A 20,842-nucleotide genomic window follows, 5' to 3' on the forward strand; every position below is an offset into this window, starting at 1 on the left:
GGCCCATGCTCTTTCCACTAGGCCACACTGCTTCTAGACACATTTTAACAAATACCATTAAAAAAAGATCCACGTGGGAGGGAAGCCGGGAAAACCAAGTCAACTAGCCATGGAAGGGAAAAATATAAGCAGACTATCAAGGGAAATGTTCTACATTTGAGCAGTCTTCTGGGGGAAGATATGGAAGCCGAGGAGCTTCTGGCAAGGAGCTGAGAGGAGTCGGGGAGAGAAGGTGGCTCGCTCTGATGGGCATGTGGATTGGGGCAGGAGGACAAGCCTGTATTCAGGTCTGGACAGGCTGTCTGATGGCAGAGTGCTGGGGGAGCGCCAGTGGACCGACACTGCCCATTTAACACCCCAAGGAGGTGGGCTTAGGGGGAGATGCAGCGGCAGAACTCAGCTGGGTCTGCCCTACCCGTTCTGGGAATGTGGACACTGGTCCTTGTCCTTCCTGCCAGCGGGATTCCGGACCTGGGCTCCACCGGGGGCTTCAGGCTAGTGATCCGGGCTGGAGAATCGTAGAGTTCTAGAGCTGGAAGGGCCCTGCTGCTGCTACTGCTGCTGCTTTCAGCCTAAAGTGAGATCAGCGAGGGGTCTCCGCATGGTGACCCTGGCTCCTGCCCTTCCCGGGGAATGGGCTCAAAAGATGTTGCTCTTCCTGGCAGATTGGAAGGTGCCAAGTCTCGGGTCAAACAGCTGGAGACGAAGGCCTCTCAAGGGGACTTGGAAGCAGACAGGTCTTATCATCACAGCCATCGCGTGCTCAACTCAGCATCTCAATTACAGGGGCTCGACGGGTGGTCAGTTCAGGTGAGCAGGCCAATACATGGTTGCAACATCTCCTTCTCTCACACTCTCTCCTATACACACACACACACACACACACACACACACACTCCCTTCCCATAGCCTCCTATCAATTTCACCCCCAACCAACCCTACCCCATTCTTCCAGTTGGGAGGCAAAAAAAATGCCATCCCTCAAGGCCCGCGAGCCTTTAGGTGCTTGATCCTGCTACGTCAGGGTTCGGATGACCAGTTACCTCATCTGTAAAAAGGGGATTATGACTGTGAGCCCCAAGTGAGATGTGGGCTGTGTCGAACCTGATTAGCTTTTATCTGCCCCAGTGCTTAGTCCAGTGCCTGTACATAGAGTAAGCACTTAACAAATGCCATTAGAAAAAAAACGAAACAAAAAGATCCCAAATTTTGTTGCTATGAGCTGTTGGCCTCAGGCTGAAGATGGGAAAATCTGACCCTCCCAGTTCTGTCTCCCTCCCCACCCTTATCTCTTCCTCCCACTTTCATGAGCATCAACCGGAGCTGACACCCCAAGAGCTCTCCCAAATAGATCCCCTTGGAAAAGGAACAAAAAGGGCCTCTGAAAGAGAGGCAGCATTTACCACCTTTCTCATCGGGTCACCAGCCATATTGAGCAGGGAGGGGTTCTCTGTCCATGGGATAAATGCTTATTTTCACAGCTGCTGTTTCTGCTCCCTGGCAATCAGGTTATTTTTTAATGATATTTGTCAAACGCTTACTATGTGCCGAACACTGTACTAGGCGCTGGTATAGACGGGAGCCGATCAGGTTGGATGCAGTGATTCAATTACCCTAGAGGCTGGGCTTTGGTGGTGGCTGGAAAATCAGAATCATTCATTTTCTCGTTGTTTTAGGAGGAAGTCAACCGGATCAGACAGGACGCAGACACTCTATCCAATCAGGTGACCAAACATATGACTGAGTACAAGCAAGTGAAAAGCAACCTGGGAAGCTGGGAGCAGGAAACCCTTCAGTTGTTCCAGCAAGGAAAGAGTGAAAGACAGGTACGATGAGCCCAGGGGGACGGGGAAAGTGACAACCGCCTTTCCGCATTTGGAGCAAGAATGTGAGTGCTCTCCCCAGTCCGGGCCTGCAAGCGTACACCACTCTGCCGACGGAGAGATGGAAACCCCAGAGGTTGAGTAACCAGCTCAAGGTCACCCAGCCAGTCAGGAAACAAGAGCCACAGATGGAACTCAGGCCTCTTGGCTCCCAGTGTGGGATGCCGTCCCCTAGGTTACGCTGACCCCTAAAGGCACCTGGACGATAAAACAATAGCTTTCTGCCCCAGACGGATGATGAGTCTGAATGATCCTATATTTGGGTCAGAGCTCAAGGCAGACAGAATGTCATTCTATCCCACAACACGTACTGTGCTGTTGCAACATAAGGAGATGTATTCCGTCCCCACGAGGCCAAAATGCGTCAGGCTTCATTCTGTGGGCGGGACGACATCGGCGGGGTGTGTGTTACATTATTCTAATCTCCGCCGGGTTATTTGCAGAAATCGGATCAGCTGCTATCCAGGGCTAACCTTGCCAGAAGCCGTGCCCAGGAGGCAATGAGCATGGGCAATGCCACTTTTTACGAAGTTGAGAGCATTTTGAAGAATCTCCGGGGTGAGTTTGTCAGGGCCGCAGGGTGTCATCCTCAGGGGCCGGGCTTGGGTTTGCGATGCAGAGAGGATGTTGCTGCTGCCGGAAATGACTGGGATTGCTCCCGATGACTGTCCTAGAACGAGTGCTTCATCCTAGGAGCACTTCAAGCCTTGAGTGCTTCATACCAAGGAGCCCCTCTCCCTGTGAGCTGCAGACTCCGCTCCAGCTAGCCAGGGACAACACTCCTGGGCCTCTTCAAATGGGATGGAAGAGAAACATTTCCCTTGTTGGTGGTCCCATCTCCCAGAGGATTCCATTCCTTCTCTCTAGCCCTATTGTGTTGTGCTCCCTCACTTTCTGTTTTGTTTTCTTTTTTTTTGCCAGGTACTGAACTAAGGCTAGGGAGTTGGATGTAATCCATGTCCCATATGGAGCTCACAGTATTAATTCCCATTTTACAGATGAGGTAACTGAGGCACAGAGAAGTGAAGTGACTTGCCCAAGGTCACATAGCAGACAAGTGGAGGAGTCAGATTAGAACTCAGGTCCTTCTGACTCACAGGCCAGTGGTCTACCCACTAGGCCATGTGCTTCTCTGTTTGGTTCCACAGAAGCAGGTGGTGGGGAGGGTGGGAGAGCTGCAGTTCAAGTCAAAGGTTGGAAGTCTGGATCTGTTGGGATCCTTGGGGTGATCTAGGCAAGTCTTTTAGTCTCAGTTGGCTGCCCTAAGAACTCTGTTCTGTGGTGTAGGAGAGCGAGAGGGAGGCTTAATGAGCAAATTGGTCCATTGGTGGATGCCAACCTTTGACCTTGGGGAATTACTACAGCCTGGGCTAGGTGATAGGGATTTTGTCCCCTACAAAGTGTTCAGTCAATGTTATTAAGCACTTACCGTGTGCAGAGCACTGAACTGCCTAGGAGAATACTACAATACAAAAGAGTTCGTAGACATGGACCCTGTTCTCAAGGAGCATAGAGACTATTCAGTCCTTAGGTTCCCCAAACAACTTGAACTCTGGTCCATCAGCGCCTCCGTTTCCTGCATCCCCATGCTTGTACACACACACACAGACTCACACACAACCACATGCACACGTATGCAACACGACCTGAAAGAAAGAGCGTAGGCCTGGGAGTCAGAGGACTTGGCCCCGCCTCTTGTCTGCTGTGACACCCTAGGCAACTCACATAACTTGGCTGTGCCTGTTTCCTCACCTGTAAAATGGGGATGAAATTCCTGCTCTCCCTCCCCCTTAAACAGTGGGCCTCATGGGGAAAAGGGACCCCAACCAGATTATCTTTTATCTACCCCAACACTTAGTACAGTGAATAGCATATAGTAAGTGCTTAAACAAATACCACTATAATTATTATCACACACACCAAAAGAAGCACAAGACACACATCTATTCCCTCTCTCCCTCTTCCTTGCTTTTTTCTTTTTCTCCCTCCCTCCTTCCCCCTCAAGTCATTCCTTGGCCTCATTTAGCCCTTCTCCCTCCTTCCATTTCAGAGTTTGACCTGCAGGTGGGTGACAAGAAGAAAGAAGCTGAGGACGCCATGAGGCGACTCCCTATCATAAGCCAGAAAGTCACAGCTGCCAACCGTCAGACAGAGCAAGCAGAAGGAGCCCTGGGCGGTGCTGCTTCTGACGCCAGCCTGGCCAAGAAGATGGCGGATGAGACACTGGCGATCACCAGTAACGTCGAGCAGGTATGGGACAGGTTTTTGGGGGGATGCTCACCTGAGTTGCCAGTGGGGTGGAAGAGGAGGCAGCATCTCTTCTCATGGTCCAGGGTCCTTGGTTAACTCAGGGTCATTGTGGTAGTGGTCACTCTTGTGCTGTGGTATCGGACTGCTTCCCCCCTTCTTGTGGGGATTCCCCTGGCAAGTTGTGCCCAAGGGCGCTCTGTCGTCAGCTGATGGTATTTATTGAGAGCTTACTGTGTGCAGAGTCCTGTACTAAGCACTTGTTCTGTACCATTTACAACTCTGTGCTCTTAGGTGACTCCCAACCCCTAAGTTTCTTTTCCGTCGCTCATTTATGATTCACGTTTTCCAAGTCAGAACGTGAAGTTGGGGGACCCAGGGTAGACTGCTTTGGCTGCTGTCACCTCTGACTCAACCTCCATATCCCATGTCCTATATCCCATATCCTCCTACAGAGGGAGTAAGTCCCTAAGCCCATCCAGGGTGGAAACTTTAATTTGGAAATTGAGGCTAGAGTCCCCAGGAGTACTCAGTGCCTTGGCTGCCCTTCATTTAATCGATCCATCAGTCATATTTATTGAGTGCTTACTGGTTGCGGAGCACTGTCCTAAGTGCTTGGGAGAGTACGGTGGCCTGGTGGATCCAGTACAGGCCTGAGAATCAGAAGGTCCTGGCTTCTAATCCTGGCTCCATCACTTGCCTGCTGCGTGATCTTGGGCAATTCACTTAACTTCTCTGTGCCAGTTCTCTCATTGAGACTGGGAACCCTATGTGGGACAGAGACTGTGTCCAACCCGATTATCTTGAATCTACCCCAGCGCTTAGTACAGTGCCTGGTACATAGTAAGTGCTTAACAAATGCCACAGTTATTATTAAAGTTGGTAGAAGCGCATTCCTTGCCCACAACAAGCTTCCACTCTAGAGGGTGATGTTATTCAGGAGTGACCCCCAGGGAAGTAACATGCTGAAGATGAACAGGCTCCCATGATCAGTGAACATCGGAACAGAGCCGACCAGCCTTAGCCAAACCCATAGCCACTTCCCTCCCCATTAGGTCCACTGCCTCAGCCGCCCCAGTGGCCCAGTGGCCATGTGAGTCAACCTTTGGGATCGAGAGAGATGATGGCTTTTTTCCTCCCTCAGTCTTTCCCCCCCATATTGATGCTGATACAGTTCCTATTTTGATAAATGGTAAGCTAAGAGCAGAACCCAGCCCCAACTTTGACACCCTCCCACTCTCCAGAGAACATCTCTAAAGTCACTTGGAAGAGGCTGACTTGGGAATGGGTGTGTTTCCATTCATCAAGTTCCTTTCCCCGTGGATCCGTTGCAGCTGTTTCTCTCTACTGCTTTGGTTTTTGTGGTGTTTTCTTGTCTCACAAATGTCTTTCCTCCTCCTCCTCCATATGTCTCCCCCACCACCTCACTCTGGCCCCATTGGCTCTTTGCCCTTCCCAGGAGATAGGGAGGCTGACCTTGGAAGCCAATAAGACAGCAGATGGAACTTTGGCTCTGGAAAACGAGCTAGATGGTCTGCAGAATGACATGGCAGTAACCGAAGGGGAGCTGAAAAAGAAAGAACAGGAGTTCGATGGGGGAGATGCCGCCATTCGGGGGGTGAGTGCCCATCAGCCTCCTTTTCAAATTCACTGGTGAACACAGCCGCTTTTTAACCCGCCTGCATCTTCTCCTCAGGTGAATGAAGAAGTGGAAAGAGCTGACACCAGGGCCAAAAGTGCCCAACTCACCATACAAGAGACCATCCATGCCCTTCAAAGCATCAGGAGCATCATGGGTGAGTGTATGTGCCTTCCCCTCATTCCCTTGGGTTGCAGCACCAACCATCAGAGTCTTGTGAGCATCACGTGGTCTAATGAAGAAAGCATCTGACTGCTTTCCCATCCTATCCCAATCACACACACCTGCCCCCTCCCGCCCACAGCTCAGTGACTGTAAGGGACTCTCTTCTCTTCCATGCCTCAGTTTCTCCTATGTTAGGGATGGAGTCTACCCCTTAGGAGACTTGTCTGCTGTGTGACCTTGGGCAAATCCCTTAACTTCTCTGTGCCTCAATTACCACATATGTAAAAATGGGGATTAAGACTGTGAGCCCCATGTGGAACAGTGTCCAAATTGATTAGCCTGCATCTACCCCAGTGTGTAGAACAATCAGTCAGGAGTATTTATTGAGCACCTACAGTGTGCAGGGCACTTTGCTAAGCAATGGGTGATGTCTGGAAAGCACCTGGATTTCTTCAAAAGATGGTGCCACAAATCACAAGGGGAAGAGAATCTTCTTGGTGAATACCAGTTGTTACTCCTCTTAGAAGTGCTTCTCCTCCTCAAAATGGGGGTGTTGGGAGATTCCAGGCTTAAGTCTACAGTCATGTTTTACTTCCATTTTCCTGCTCTGGAGTCTTTCCTGTTCATTCTAGTGAGGCTGTGGGGGGAGGCTAGGAAGCAACTAGGCAAGCAGGGAGAGGGAATTGAAGGGTCTACTGGCTTTAGTAAAGAGAGAGAGGTGGGGGCATTCTAGGGCAGAGAACCGGCTATTCCTTGGGGAGTTAAACTGATCTTCCATCAAGAAACTTTTCTGAACAGTAATTCTTAGTCCAAGTGGAAGGAAAGTCGAATCCGAACTTGGCCAGTTCCCTCAAACCCATTCTGGGACCGATCCCAAAATATTATCATTTAGAGATGGATCAAATAACAATCCAGTACGGGTTTTGGTGGGTGTTTTTTTCGGTCCGGTGGAACAAACCTGAACTGTATTTTTTCTGCAGAGAACTACCAGTGTAGCCTAGTGGATAGATCATGGGTCTGGGAGTCAGAAGAACTGGGGTTCTAATCCTGGCTTTGCTGTGGGGGGGCGGGAGGGGTGGGGGACCCTCTCCTGACTGTGTGACCTTAAGCAAATCACTTAACTTCTCTGGGCCTCACCTACCTCATCTGTAAAATGGGGATGAAGACTGTGTCCAACCTGATTATCTTATATCTACTCCAGTGCTTAGTACCGTGCCTGGCACCTAGTAAGCACTTAACAAATACCATTGAAAAAGAAATTATCAGCAGCTCTAGAGTTTTCCCTGAGTTGTTTGGACCAGTGGGCTGATCTATACGATTCAGGGATCAGATGAGAGAAAAAGGCACCCTGGGAAGAAATACCCGTTCAGCTCTGCAGAGTATCAAAGAATGATTTAGTTCCACAAAAGAAGTTGTGAAGTGTTACTCCAGTGTTCTGGAAAGAGAATGGGGGAAATGGTTTTCTTCCAAAGTAGTAGTAGTAGTTGTAGTATTTATTGAGCACCCACTTTTTTGTGGAATTTGTTAAGCACTTACTATGTACCAGGCACTGTACTAAGCACTGGGGTAGATACAATATAATCAGCTTGGACACAATCCATGTCGCACAGTCTTATTCCCCATTTTACAGATGAGGGAATGGAGGCACAGAGAAGTTAAGTGACTTGCCCAAGGTATGGGGCTCTGTACTAGTTGCTTGGAAAGAGCAGAAAAATGAAATGACACATTCCCTGCCCACAAGGAGCTTGCCCTCTAATGAGGGAGACAGACATGCTTGTTTCACTCACCTTCCTCATTCCCTTATGATCAGGATTTAGTTTTTAATCTGTCTTTATCCAGAAACCCAAAAACTTAAGTATCAACAAGAGATACAGCGTGAGAAGCAGCGTGACTCAATGGAAAGAGCACGGGCTTGGGAGTCAGAGGTCGTGGGTTCTAATCTCGACTCTGTCACTTGTCTGCTGTGTGACCTTGGGCAAGTCACTTCACTTCACTTCACTTCTTCAGTGACCTCATCTGGAAAATGGGGATTAAGACTGTGAGTCCCACGTGGGACAAACTGATCACCTTGTATCTACCCCAGTGCTTAGAACAGTGCTTGGCACATAGTAAGTGCTTAACAAATACCCACATTATCATTATTATTATTATCAACAGCCTAATTTGGGTTGCTTCCATTTCCTTTGCTCCCTATGTCAATTGTATCTGATGGGATGAAGACTACCCAGGTCAGGTGATTACCAAAGCTAGATTTAGTTTTGACTTTAGGGTAGTGTAAGAAAGGTACATAAAATGAACTCTGTAGAGTTGATGATATTGATTTGAATTGGCTGGAGAAACCCATTTTTGAACCAGATGGATCTGGTTAGATCCTTTCCAAGCTGGTGGCTTGTTTTTCGTGTTTTGTTTTGGTTGCAGTCTAACCTGAATTGGCACTCACCTAAATTGATTTCCAGTCTAACTCCCCAGATTTTAGGCGAGAAGACTCTCCACCATTTTCTCTCAGGAGTTGAGTTCTCACCAAAGTCAATTCTGGCCCAATATATCTGAGCTTTAGACAGTTTTCAAAAAAGAGGCTGATTCTCAAGGCTGCCAAAAGTGACCAACAAAGAACCACTTAAGGAGCAAAGCAAACATGATGATGGTGGTGTTTAAGTCCATCCTATGTGCCAAGAACTGTACTAAACACTTGGGTAGATACAAGATAGATTGGACACTGTCCCTGTCCTCCATGGGACAATGTAAAAGGGAGTGAGAACAGATATTTTATTCCCATTTTGCAAACGAGGAAACTGAGAAGTTAGGTGACTTGGCCAAGATCACACAGCAGGCCAGTGGTGGAGGCGGAATTAGAACCCAGGTCTTCTGACACCCAATACCATGCACTTCCCATGAAGACTCATCACCCTCTGATTACCCGTAGACCTCCTCCCCTTCCGAGTATCTTAGCCCGAGAGATGAACCCAAGCTTCGTGTTCTCAGGGGCCCTTGGACCCAGACTACCAGCAAGATCTTGGAACTCTGTTTTCTGATTCATTCCAAATTATGGAGATGTCAGGATATTCAGCCCAAATGCCTTTTAGCTTTTGGATGAGCTAAGATGTCTCCCTTGGTCATGGTGGGTTGTGGTCCCTGGTGAAATGAAGAGAAAATCAATTGATTGGTGGTATTGAGTGCTTGCCGTGCTCTAAGCATTTGGGAAAGTGCAATACTAAAGAGGGGAAGAAGGAAAAGGCTAAGAAGATCTGAGCTCATGGCTTGTTTTTTCATGTAACAGACCAGCCTGACACTGTGGATGAGAAGGAATTGGGGTTGCTGGAGCAGAAACTTAGCCAAGCCAAATTCAAGGTCAACATGACACTGAAGCCCTTAATGTTGGATTTGGAGGAAAGGGCTCGTGGGCAGAAAAAACATCTCCAGCTGCTGGAAACGAACATAGAAGGGATCCTAGCCGACATAAAGAACCTGGAGGACATCCGTAACAGCCTGCCCCCGGGCTGCTACAACACCCAGGCTCTTGAGCAGCCTTGACACCGACAGACCCACAGAGTCCCGTCCCTGTTTCTCAGGTCACAGACTTCAGGGCGGAGTGGGATGGGTGGGGTGGGGGTTGGGGTGGCCAGTCACGCTTGCCTGACCCCGCCCCACTCCGGTCCATCGAGCCCCGACCCCAGCTCCGGCGGATCGGCAGAGCTCCCGGTTCGGCGGATGCCGGGTTGCAAGGTGATCCTGTTTGCTTCCCAAGGTGGGGCTGTGAAGCAGATGGCATTGCATTGTCATTGGGGTCTGGGAGCCCAAACTCCAGAAGTGGGAAGGAGGAGAGGGCTGTCTGGGTGGGGGAAGTGGATGGAGAGCAGACTCTTAGTCAATCTACACAGGGAGTCAAGTCCGGAGACCGGGGTTGGGATCAGACTGCCTCTGTGCTTCCAGGGCAAGCCCATCCCACCTTGCCTTTTCCTCCTTAGCTGGGGGGCTGGGGAAGGCGAGGGGGAGACAGAGAGGAGAACAGAGCAGGGGGCCCTGCATTGTTTACATTTCGGAATGACTGAGGCACCAATGTCCAGAGCCCTTACTCCCTCGGCTTGGTGCAGGAGTATCAGTGAATTTGACCTTCCTCTCTGTTAAGTCTGACTTTCATTAGGGCATCTGCTGTCATTTGACTCAAGTATTACTGGCCTTCCAGAGAGAGAAAAGAGGGGACGGGCTCACCTCTCAGTAGTAAGGCAGTCAGAAGACAGCATCTAGGTTTAAGTAGTTGAGAAGGGGGAAAACCTTCAGGAAGAAAAATCGGCTGATTTGACCCTCGACCTCATTGAAAACTGCTTAAACAACCCTCCTCAGCCTGGACTGGAGAGTGGACCCTGTCTGTTCAACACAGGGCCTTGGAGTTTACTGGACCCATCTCCACTGCAGGCTCGGGAGGCAATCGGCGCTGACCATCTCCTTGTTATGGCTTTTCCCCTCAACTTTGGGATGGGCGTGTTCAATAAAAAACTGTGATTCAGCTGCTTGGAGTCAACTCCTTAATTTGTAACTGGAAGGCTAAAAAAGGAGGGGTTGGAAACCCAAGTACTAAACCCCTAGAAGGTTTTCAAGGGGCCTGTGGGTGATGCCATCCAATTGCCATCTTTCACATTGTCTCTTGGAGCCTTTGCAGTCCTGCGGCAGTCTTGTTGGGTCTGCTGCAGATACTGATTTACTCCTCTCAAGCAATCTGATATTGACTGAGCCCCTACTTTGTGCAGGGAACTTGGGAGAGGACAATAGAATTAGTTGACGGGATGCTTATCCTCAAGGAACTTACAGTTCAGCGAGGGTGACAATGGAATAACTAGAGGAAAAAGTTGAAATCCTTCCAGGCAAGAAGTTGAAGTTATTTCTGGCACAAATCAACTGTCTCTTCAGGCCACTCCAAGGGTTCATAGTTCAGGGCAGTTATTTCCACTTTAGTGAGTTTTATACTATGGGAACATTATAAAGACAGAATCCAAAGTGCTTAGAATAATGCTGCCTACATTAGGAATTCAGTACATTTCAATGGTGAATCTGCTTCTGGGTGAAGTATGATGGGCTGCACTAAATTGGATGGATTTGGGTGGGTTCGACTAGAATCCCTTAGATCTTAGGTGGAAGATCTCTTAGGGGTTCTCTTGGAGGGATGTAGCCCCTCAAAGGACCACCCACCCGTTCATCCTGCAGTAACAGCCCAGGGTAGCTGCCTGGGATTGGTTTTAGCTGCAGATTTCAAAGTACTAGGGCTTCAGTGGAGTCCCAGACCCGAGACAGCCAGGAGCTTCTGACCCAGGAATGAGTTACTGAAGAAGCATGCGGAGCCTCCGGTTTGCAGGCTCTTTAAAAGAGGAAAGATGTGCAACAGTCTGGATAATCTTTCCAGCCTCGGTAGCCACGAGACTGACCTAGCTAGTCACTGATATTCTGACTTCTGCCCCCTTGCTTGGCTCCATACAGTGTTGTGCTCTGAAGCCAGTGGTAGTCCTAAACTTCCACTGGCCTCAGCTGCACAGGCCAGCTGAGAAATCAGCCCAAGTCGCAGTGTCAGTCCTTTTGGCAAAAAACTCTTTTGACAGCACCTGCTTTGCCCTCCCAACCACCAAGCTCATTATCTTGTGTCTGTCCCAATGCTTGGTACAGTGTTTGGCACACTGTCAACACTTAACAATGCTACTTACTGTTAAACTCCCAGCCCAGAAACAACAAAATGAGAATCTGCCTGCCCCGAAGCCCTAACGAACAGGGCCAAGACTCAGCTGTCAGGGATAGTTTACTTCTAGCTTGCATGGAGCAAGGGGGTGGACCAGGTAACTTTAGGAGTCTTCTTCCCTTCTCTGAACCTCTCATCTTTTTCCTGTGGGTTGATCCCAGACCCTCTCCCTGAGGAAGAGAGAACTCTTCCTGAGGTCATTAGTGGGTGCTTAGAGAAGAGCCCACAGCATTATTTTGTCACTTTTCTGACCACACATTGCTGTTTATACGTATACAGTACATTTATAATATATATATTTGTTAAAAGGTTGTCATAGCTCTATTTTTATTTATAGAAGGCTATTTCCAGGTTTGCTCCTCTCCTATGATTTCTCAACCTGTATCTTGACAGGTACCACGGATTTATTTTTTACATGGCTTATTTTGGCTTATGGGGCTTTCTGCTTTTAGAGGAAATCGTCAATAAAGGGTGGATTGTGCCCAACACCTGTGGTTGTTGATCTTGGCTGCCCTTTGTCCAGGATCTGGTTTATTTACTCTCTCTCCATGGGGAGGTAAGAGGAAAAGATATCAGGGGTGAAGAGTTAGTAGGACTGAATGGCCTTAGGGGAATCAGGACTGCTAAGAGTGCTGGTCAGGTCCCAGATTGCTATCAGTTCACTGGGTCTGGGAACAGTCCATAGAACTACCTATGACTATTTTCTTATCTGGAAAATAGAGAAAAGTAATTGCAAAGTGGGGCCCTCCACCCATATATTAGCAGGACCAGAGGGGTCAACTTCGTCAGGAGAAGGGGTTTTTTTTTGAGATGGATTATCAGCTCTGCCCATACCACATCTCAGACAAAACCTGCGCCCTTTCCCATCAGGGTGAAAAAGACCCCAAATGGTGACATTCGGCTTGCCGGGTCTTTGGAACCTACCCCTTTCCACTCCTCATCTTTCTGAAAATCCCTGCCCCTCTCCATCCTACCCTCCCAATGAAAAGTACCTACTGAACAGAAACATCTAGGGGGCTTCCCTGGAGGGAGCTGGGGCACAAGGGGGCAAAAAAACCAACAATCAATCAAAAGGATAGGGGAACTCCAGTGGCAGGCAGAGGCCCAAGGAGCATCAAGGGCAAACAACCAGCTTTCAAGCCTGTGGAAATCAGAGTTATGAACCCTTCCTTCTCGGAGCAGATATGAAGCACAAGACCAATGGCATCATCTTATTTATTACATAATTGAAACATTTTGCTGATAAAACATTTGTCCATGACCTTTTTTTAGCAACAAAATTTTACTCAAAATATTTCACCGATGTGAAATGACGACATCAAAACTTGAACATATTCTTTAATGAATCTGTTTCAGTAACATAAAACTTACTGTTCAAATGGCAGATTCAATGACCAAAATGGAACCCTCCCCGCCCCAAAGCCCCTCCCTCCCCCACTGTCTCCAGAGACCGTTAAAACCAACCGTGTCCCGGCTGGCCTTTGTGGCTTGGCCCAGAGGTCCGAACCACGGCTCATTCCCAACCAGCTAGAACGGTTTTGACGGCAGTTCACTCCAAACGAAGGCTACACGGAAACCACATTGTGAGAGTTTTACTGAGCAACTAGATGAAGGCAGCGTAGACAAGACTAGTGAGACAGAGTATATTCATCTTTACCACAATGCTATGTTCCTAAGGCATTCTGTTCTAAACTGGAGGAGCTCCAAAACCCTTTTCCATGGCCATAATTTCTGGCACTTCCCGTTTGCCTCTGGGTTTGGGAGTGGGGCTGTGGGAAGTCACCCTTCTGATCAGTCCATTCTTTTTATTTATTGAACGCTTATTGTATGCAGAGAACTGGACTAAGTGCTTGGGAGCATACAACATAACAGATTTGGTAGACATGTTCTCTGCCCCCAAGGAGCCTGCAATCTAGATTCCCCAAGTTTTCTTTTGGGAGCCCAATCTCAAATGTGCCACTGCACTTCTCAACCCCTCAACATTGTGTTTGCAGATGTTGGTGTGTGTCTGTGTGCAGCAGTGGAGGTTTGAGTGATTTGTTAGAATATCGGTTTTCCACCGTACTCCCTTCCTCTGGTGGCATTTTGGGAATGGAGAAATATGGCACCTGGCTTTCTATTTTCAGCAGGAAGAGCCTTGCTATTTCTCTGAAACTGTTTGGAAGTTGGAGAGTTCAGAAATACACACGTGTTCTGCTGGCCTAAAATGAGCTAACTCCTGGGTCTGTGTATCAGTCATTAAGGAGAGAGAAGTTTTCCATCTCTGGGAAATCCATTAACAATATGAAGAGGTAAGCCACGGAGACCATCAATCCTGAGATACCAACAACAGTAGCAGCATGAGCTCTGAGAGGAGACTTCCTAACAACATACCGTGTTTCTCTCCCTCCCTGCTTCCACCACACTCTCTCTGGTTTGCCTCAGGAGTAGCCGAGAGGATCCTCCTTGGAAGCGCTGACGCTTTGTCCCTCAAAGGCAAGAAATGCTGCAGGAAACCTGCTGCGGACCCCTTCCCACACAGTGCCACCACCCCCTTTCTGATCTCTTCTTCCTCACGAGGCTTCCCTGGCCCATAACTTCAGAGCAGAAGATGGGGAAAGTTTTTGTCCTGGCCCAGAGAGGAAAACACTTCTCGTGGTGGGATCCAGAGTTGCATGGCCTGGCAGCTCCTGGTGGCTCTCCTATTATCTGTATTACTCCTGTCACGATCAGGCATGTCTACCTCACTAAGGGGCACGAGTTGTTCCTTCCCTTCCTGACACTTGATGACCTTTCCCATTCCCCTTCCCTGGCAGCATGCACACACATGCACACCTCTCCCCAGAGCAACTATAGCTTCTTTCTGCAAGCCAGTACGTGGAGTTTAGCAGGTCACTGAAGCCATTTGGATCCTATTGCAATAGAAATGTCCATGCAGAGGATGACCCAATCTGGGAACAACCGTAAGTTCTTTTCATTTGTATTGCACCAGGCACAGGTCCTCACACCTTCCAAAACTCCTGGGAGGTCTTATTTTCTGCCCGTCAGTCCCTGTTTCGGTCTTTCAGCTCCATCCCACCCCCGGCATGGACCAACTTAAGCAGCTTCTCTCTCACCTTCAAGCATTTTCTTACTATCTTCAATCTCCTTTGGCACCAGGCCACAGGACCCCCTACCTCCTTGCCAGGGACTGCACAGTCCACACATATGTGACCCAGGGAGAGAAATTTTGTGTGGGACTGGGTGGAGTCTCTAAGAGAAGCAGAGAACCCACCCAACTGGGATCTGTGAGAGATAGACAGAAGGAAGCCTCGTTCTGAGATGGGATCTTTCTTCTCGGCTGGACACCGGTCTGCTCCCATGTGACCCAGAGGGGAGGGGAAGGGTCAGTGTCTCCCAATCTGGCTGGGACCTTAGGGTCCTAGGAGAGGGTTTGTGAGAGTGGAGAATGAAACCTGCGCTCAGCTTCGGAAGCATTTGTGCCAGGCCCAGCGCCCTTCTTTTAAAAAGGAATTCAGTAGGAAGCTGGCATGGCGGCAGCCTCAGTGGGGGAAGCGAGGGTGGTTTGTTCCTTGGCAGGTAGGAAGAATAATGCCCGGCTGGCTGGGCTCACATTCCTTCCAGCCAGGGGCCAAAGGTGACCCCAGGCTCTGGGATGAGACCCTTCCTCAAAGGGGGCAGGGCACCCTGAAAATGGAGAGTCATGGGCTCCAGCCTGGACAAGCCCATCCTCACCTCCCCCAGGCAGAGCAAGGGATCCTGGGAGCTGGTGCTTCCTGCTTCCACGGGGAAGGAGGAATGGGGGAGCATGGTGAGGAAAGACTGGGAATTAGTTAGTGAAGGAAGGAGGCAATTTGAATTCATGCAATCAAATGGACTCACCGAAGGGCCCACGTTCCCGTGGAAGGCTGTGCGTGGGGAACTCACCTTCCCACTAGAAACTGATTTGCAGCATTTCGCCATGCTGCTACTGAACCCAATGAGCCTAGAGCTACACTGTGAAATGTTTGGCCAATAGCAAACAGAAGAGTCCCAAGGGAAGAGACCCCAGGTCCCAACTACAGTGGCGTGTGAACACCGAGACCCTACAAAACATCACTTCACCCTGTGGGAATTGTAGTTTGCTTTTCTCCTAGCACCTGCTACCCACAGATGCTAATTCAACACACGGGAAGAGGGCAGGAGAAGATTGGCTCTATGAGACCGAGTGCTCAAGGAGCACTACTTTTGCCAGGCTCTCTTTGCTAATTTAAAAATGGTCACATTATCAGGATCTGGCCTGGTGCAGGTAATCCCTTTCAGATTCAGTATGTTCCTAGTGCACCGTGAGTGCTGAATAAATACTTGCTAATGGGGCATTTCCAGCCTGTCCCCTAAAATCTGGTTAAATACAGCCGAACACAGCCAGCCCAACAGGATTTGTGGGTCACCATGGAAAGGACTGGCTTGGTCAGCATCCAAGGATGAGCAGTTATTTCACTATTAGAGCAGGAAATGATCACTCAGAGAAATGAGAAGCCATCTGAAGAAGAGGTTCCAGTTCTTTCCAGTGGCACCGCAATCCTAGACCTATAGAAATTTTCTTTCCGACATCTGGGATCTCAAAGCTAAATCGCTGGCCAAAGGAGGACACCCTGATTATTCCAGCATAAGGTGAACCCTGCCTACGGCCCTGGCCAGAAGGGCTCCCAGAGTTCTGAGTGCCGAGGCCATTTGTAGTCACGCATTGCATCGAGCAACACCAAAGTGATTCATGTTAAAAACTACCAATGGAAAGGATCACAGACATGGACTTCATCCGAGTTCTACGAGGAGTGGAAAAAGGACCAGCCCTTTGCGATAAAGGGCATGCTGGGAAGGTGAGCACCAGGGCCACCACCCTAGAGCATGCTGGGAAGGTGGACACCAGAGGCACCTCCCTGAGCATGCTGGGAAGGTTGGCACCAGAGCCGCCTCCCTAGAGCATGCTGGGAAACGGACACCAGTACACCTCTATGGGTTGCACCCACTCCAAGAACAAGCAGAAAGGTTCTCCAAAGATGAATGCTCAATGGTGTGTTAACTGGAATATGCCATGGTTCTCTGAAGAGGCCTGCCCTTTGGGCTCAAATAGAGTCAGTGAATGAGGTGACAGATTCCCGCGGGGGGACCGTAGAAAGAGGAAGAAGAGAGAAAGAGACAGACAGACAGAGAGAAGTGAGATGGAGAACTGTAGGAGACTGGAGCCACAGGGCTGCATTACTGCAGTGCCAAAGGGAGGTGGAAGCAAGCAGATTTATCCCGAGGCGTTGATATACAGCTGGCTCTTCAGGATATAGTCAATGACAGGTTGGGACAGGTAGTCCACGACGTGTCCGTCCCCATGCTGGAGAGCCAGTCTGTGGGTGAAGAACAGACAGGGTCAGAGAGCCCATGGAAGGAGAAGGAGAAAGGCCATCAGCAGGACCACTGAAGCAATAGCTCCTACTGGCAATCCTCTGTCACAGTACTCTCTGGAAGAGTGTGTCCAAGAAATAGGTGCAGCCCGAATCAGAGAAACACTGGCTCAAAGGACTCTTCTGAGGCCATCTAGATCATCCCCCTACCTTCCGGCAAGCCTCCCTGGCCAAGGTGGATGTATGGATATATCCTGATCTTACAGACCTACATGGAGGGAGATTCTTTCACTTCCCAGGCCACTACAGTCCAGATTGAGGGATTTTTTTCTCTGTTAAAGTTAAGCAAAACACCTCCTGTTGCAATTCTTTAGATGTAGCTGTGTGCAGCCTGCAACTCATCAAAGGACTCTTTCCTCCTCCTTACGACAGGACTGAAGACGGGACTGGGGAGATGCTACAGGAACTTGAATCGAGTCCCTTTCTCTCAACATATTCAGTTGGAGACAATTCCAGTTTTATCTTCCCACTGTCAGCCTCAGAGACCGATAGGGAGGAGGGACTTCTACTTACAGGCCAGTGAGGAAAAAGGCAAAGGCTTAGCAGAAGACTCAGGATTAAATCCGGGAGTCCTGATCACCAATCTTTCTCTTATCAGACTCTGCTCATTTTCCCCAAGGTCCATTCTCTAGGGCCACCAGCACATTGGCAGTCATGGTCTCCATGGGTAAGTGAGCAAGTCCCCCAAACAAGTTATGGCTGCCAGCCTCAATGAGCACAGTTTTAGAGGGGCCCAAAGCAATAGGTTCAGAGTTGATGGGGTTAGGAACTCTCCTTTCCATGTATGGGGCAGTCTAGGCTGCAAAGGTGTTTGGTTATGTTGTGTTTGTTTGAGGAGAGACAGAGAGAAGGGGAAGGCTAGCTGTGCTTTGACGAGTAGTGATTCTCTGGCAGCAGGAGTTGATTGGCCTCACCTACCTGCTTTTGGTTGAGCTGACGATGGACATGGGGTGGTTGATGTCATCTTTCACCACGAGGATATTGTTCTGGGGAGAGCAAGCAGTCACACCTCAGATCCCCAGGCTTCGGCTGCCCCTCCAGCCCTCCCAACCCACTGAAGTTTTGAGGACCTCCAGTCTTAAGAGTGGGGGCTGAGGAGTCCCTGAGCTCCTTGGCAAAGTAGGCCTGCCTGGATGTCTGGCCCCGGAGGGGGACTCACCTTGTACTTGCGGAGTATGGAGGAGTGGTTCATGATTCGGTCTGTGTCCGCCGCATCCCGGGGCACCACCACGATTCCGAAGTCTCCAACGATCACCTCCATCTGGAACAACGGGCAGAGGTGGGTTTTCAGGTACGGAGTCTCTACTGCCCCCAGCCATTCAACAAACTTCACAGCGGCATCCCCAGGCAGGTTCAATCCTGATGTTGGCCTCAGGAGAACCTCTCTGACTGGGCTGAGCCCCTCTTACAGGGATCAGGGAAGCAGCATGGCGTAGCAGATAGAGCACGGGCCTGGGAGTCAGAAGGTAATGGGTTCTAATTCCGACTCTGCCACTTGTCTGACCTTGGGCAAGTCACTTCACTTCTCTGGGCCTCAGTTACCTCATCTGTAAAATGGGGATTAAGACTGTGAGCTCCACGTGGGATAACCTGACTACCTTGTATCTACTCCAGCATGTAGAACAGTGCTTGGCAAATAATAAGCACTTAACAAATACCATTATTATTATTATTATCAGAGCAACGGCAGATGGGAAGGAAGGAGGACTAAGCATACTTACTCCAAAGTGGGAGACAGTTACCCTGGAGAAGGAGATCAGATACCCTTCCACAGTCCCATTTCTGCCCGTCATTAAATGAAGAGTGTGCCTGGGTTGCCTACAGGGAGCCCCCAGTAAACTTAATTGATTACAAATGGGTGATCTGCTTTGCGTAAAGGTAGTGTGCCTAGTGCAAATGACAGAGGCCTGGGAATCAGCAGACCTGGGTTCTATCCCCAGTGCTGCCTCCAGAGTGCTGTGATCTCAAGATAGTCACTTAACCTTCCTGAGCTTCAGTTTCCTCATCTGTAAAATGGGGGTGATAGTGGTTGCCTCTCCCTACCACACAGGGATGTTGTGGAGACAAAATGAGACAGCTTATGCTAGCTGTTCTGGAAAAACAAAAATGGTAAACAAATCTAAGGTACCCGGACCAGATTTGTACTTTCTTAACAGTTCTGGGTTGGCCTTCTTCTTGATTCCTCCCAGGCTGGGGCATTCTCAGTCTGCCACAAGGGCTTTCTCTGGGCCCTATTTAGTCCAGAGAAATATTTATTCACCACCTAAAACAGATTCCCAAGTCACTTCCCCCAGTTGCCAGTCAATGCCAAAGCCACTTCCCCATTCTGCATTTTCTGAGTTAGCCCTGGGTTGTGAAGTGCCCGGGTCTCAGCTGTTGCTGTCGTAGTTCAGGCCTTTCCTAACAGGATCCCAGGTAGTGAAGAATGCAGATAGGAAACATCGTGGCCTAGTAAACAGAGCACAGGCCTGAAGTCAGAAGGACCCGGGTTCTAATTCTGGCTCCACCACTTGTCTGCTGTGTGATCTTGGGTAAGTCACTTATTGTTTCTGTGCCTCTTCCTGTAAAATGGGGATTAAGACTGTGAGCCCCCTGAAGGCCCTGAACTGTGTCCAACCTGATTAGCTCATGGCTACTCCAGTACTTACTATGGTGCCTGGCACATAGTAAGTGCTTCACAGATGCCATGAAACAACAAAACCAAACGAAGGAAAGCAAACCAATGCCCCTGCAGCAGAAAGCAGTCACATACGTGGGCAGAGACCAGTGGTAATCTGGAGCCCTATAGCTTATTTTATGTGGTGACTATGCTCTTTTAGGTGAAAAATGGGAGCTGATATGTTGACTGCATGCCCAAGGGAGGGTCTGTGGATCTGAGGGAGCACTGGTATTTGGTAATCAGAAGATAAAAAGCAGATAAGATAAATTATGAGTGAGGCCTGATGAAATCTGTGGTGCAGTCAAAAAAATTGTAGCCCAGCAGCTCCCAACTCAGATTCCTAGCGTAACTCTAGGTTTAATGGTAAGCCTGCTGTTGTTCCCTATGTTGTGCAATATTGATTTGCAACTGGATTCTGAGCCCAGAGTCAATGTTGGCTAGGAGCTGAATAATGGGTTCTTTTAAGGTGATAAAACCTGTTATTGGGGAGAGAAGGGGCCTGACTGACAACTAAACTGCCTAGAAATGATGTTATTAGATTCGCTGTTGATCCCTATTCAATATAGTCTGACCCACAACCCCAATCAAAGACTTCCTCAGCTCTTGCAGAATTTACCCAACGACCATGTTCACCCTTAGGTTTCATTCTAGCTGCTCTGAGCGGGCTCTCCTGGGGCTTTAGTTTAGAGTTGTAGGATTATCCCTACACGGTAGCCCACATCCCACTGTGACAGCAGCTTCGCCTCCTCTGTCATCAGTGGCTTCCCTATTACCCTTCCTGAAGCCAGGGGGCTGACCTCCCTGCCATTCTCCCATTTGTAGCAGCAAACAGTGAATCCTTCAGTTAGCAACACTGACTGTCCACCCAGTGTGTATCCTATTGCTACAGCTCCACAGATCAGACCACTGGATAGAGACTGACTTTACCTTCCAAGGGTCGTAAGAGTCTCTAGACTCCTACAGTGCCCTCAGAACAAAGTATTTGTTCAATCTCCTGTATTGTTTTGGAACTTAGGGCCAATTTGCACAGGTGGCCCTCCTGTTGACTCTGAAATTCGGTTCACCTTGATGGGTTTTAACATATCCCCAACTGAGGGCTGGTTTGGACCTCAG

General features: G+C 49.2%; 2 protein-coding genes across 3 annotated transcripts in view; one reads left to right on the forward strand and one right to left on the reverse strand.

The window, feature by feature from the left end:
• The window catches only part of LAMC2 (laminin subunit gamma 2), a 44,053-nt gene extending 33,612 nt beyond the window's left edge, over positions 1 to 10,441 (forward strand). Inside the window, exons 18-24 of the mRNA XM_029081318.2 lie at positions 666 to 810; positions 1,677 to 1,826; positions 2,327 to 2,441; positions 3,934 to 4,133; positions 5,590 to 5,748; positions 5,827 to 5,926; positions 9,212 to 10,441. Of these exons, the coding sequence (XP_028937151.1) occupies positions 666 to 810; positions 1,677 to 1,826; positions 2,327 to 2,441; positions 3,934 to 4,133; positions 5,590 to 5,748; positions 5,827 to 5,926; positions 9,212 to 9,465 (1,123 nt within the window). The 3' untranslated portion in view covers positions 9,466 to 10,441. The remainder of the gene's footprint in view (positions 1 to 665; positions 811 to 1,676; positions 1,827 to 2,326; positions 2,442 to 3,933; positions 4,134 to 5,589; positions 5,749 to 5,826; positions 5,927 to 9,211) is intronic.
• Positions 10,442 to 12,855: 2,414 nt separating this feature from the next.
• NMNAT2 (nicotinamide nucleotide adenylyltransferase 2) overlaps positions 12,856 to 20,842 on the reverse strand; it is a 79,304-nt gene continuing 71,317 nt past the window's right edge. For both annotated transcript variants that reach the window (XM_003430864.5, XM_029080905.2), the window contains exons 9-11: positions 18,230 to 18,331; positions 17,989 to 18,056; positions 12,856 to 17,013 (exon numbers count right to left, since the gene is read on the reverse strand). In XM_003430864.5, coding sequence (XP_003430912.2) covers positions 16,911 to 17,013; positions 17,989 to 18,056; positions 18,230 to 18,331 — 273 coding nt within the window. In that variant the 3' untranslated portion in view covers positions 12,856 to 16,910. The remainder of the gene's footprint in view (positions 17,014 to 17,988; positions 18,057 to 18,229; positions 18,332 to 20,842) is intronic.

This window comes from Ornithorhynchus anatinus, chromosome 16, assembly GCF_004115215.2.
Source record: "Ornithorhynchus anatinus isolate Pmale09 chromosome 16, mOrnAna1.pri.v4, whole genome shotgun sequence".
Lineage (NCBI taxonomy): Eukaryota > Metazoa > Chordata > Mammalia > Monotremata > Ornithorhynchidae > Ornithorhynchus > Ornithorhynchus anatinus.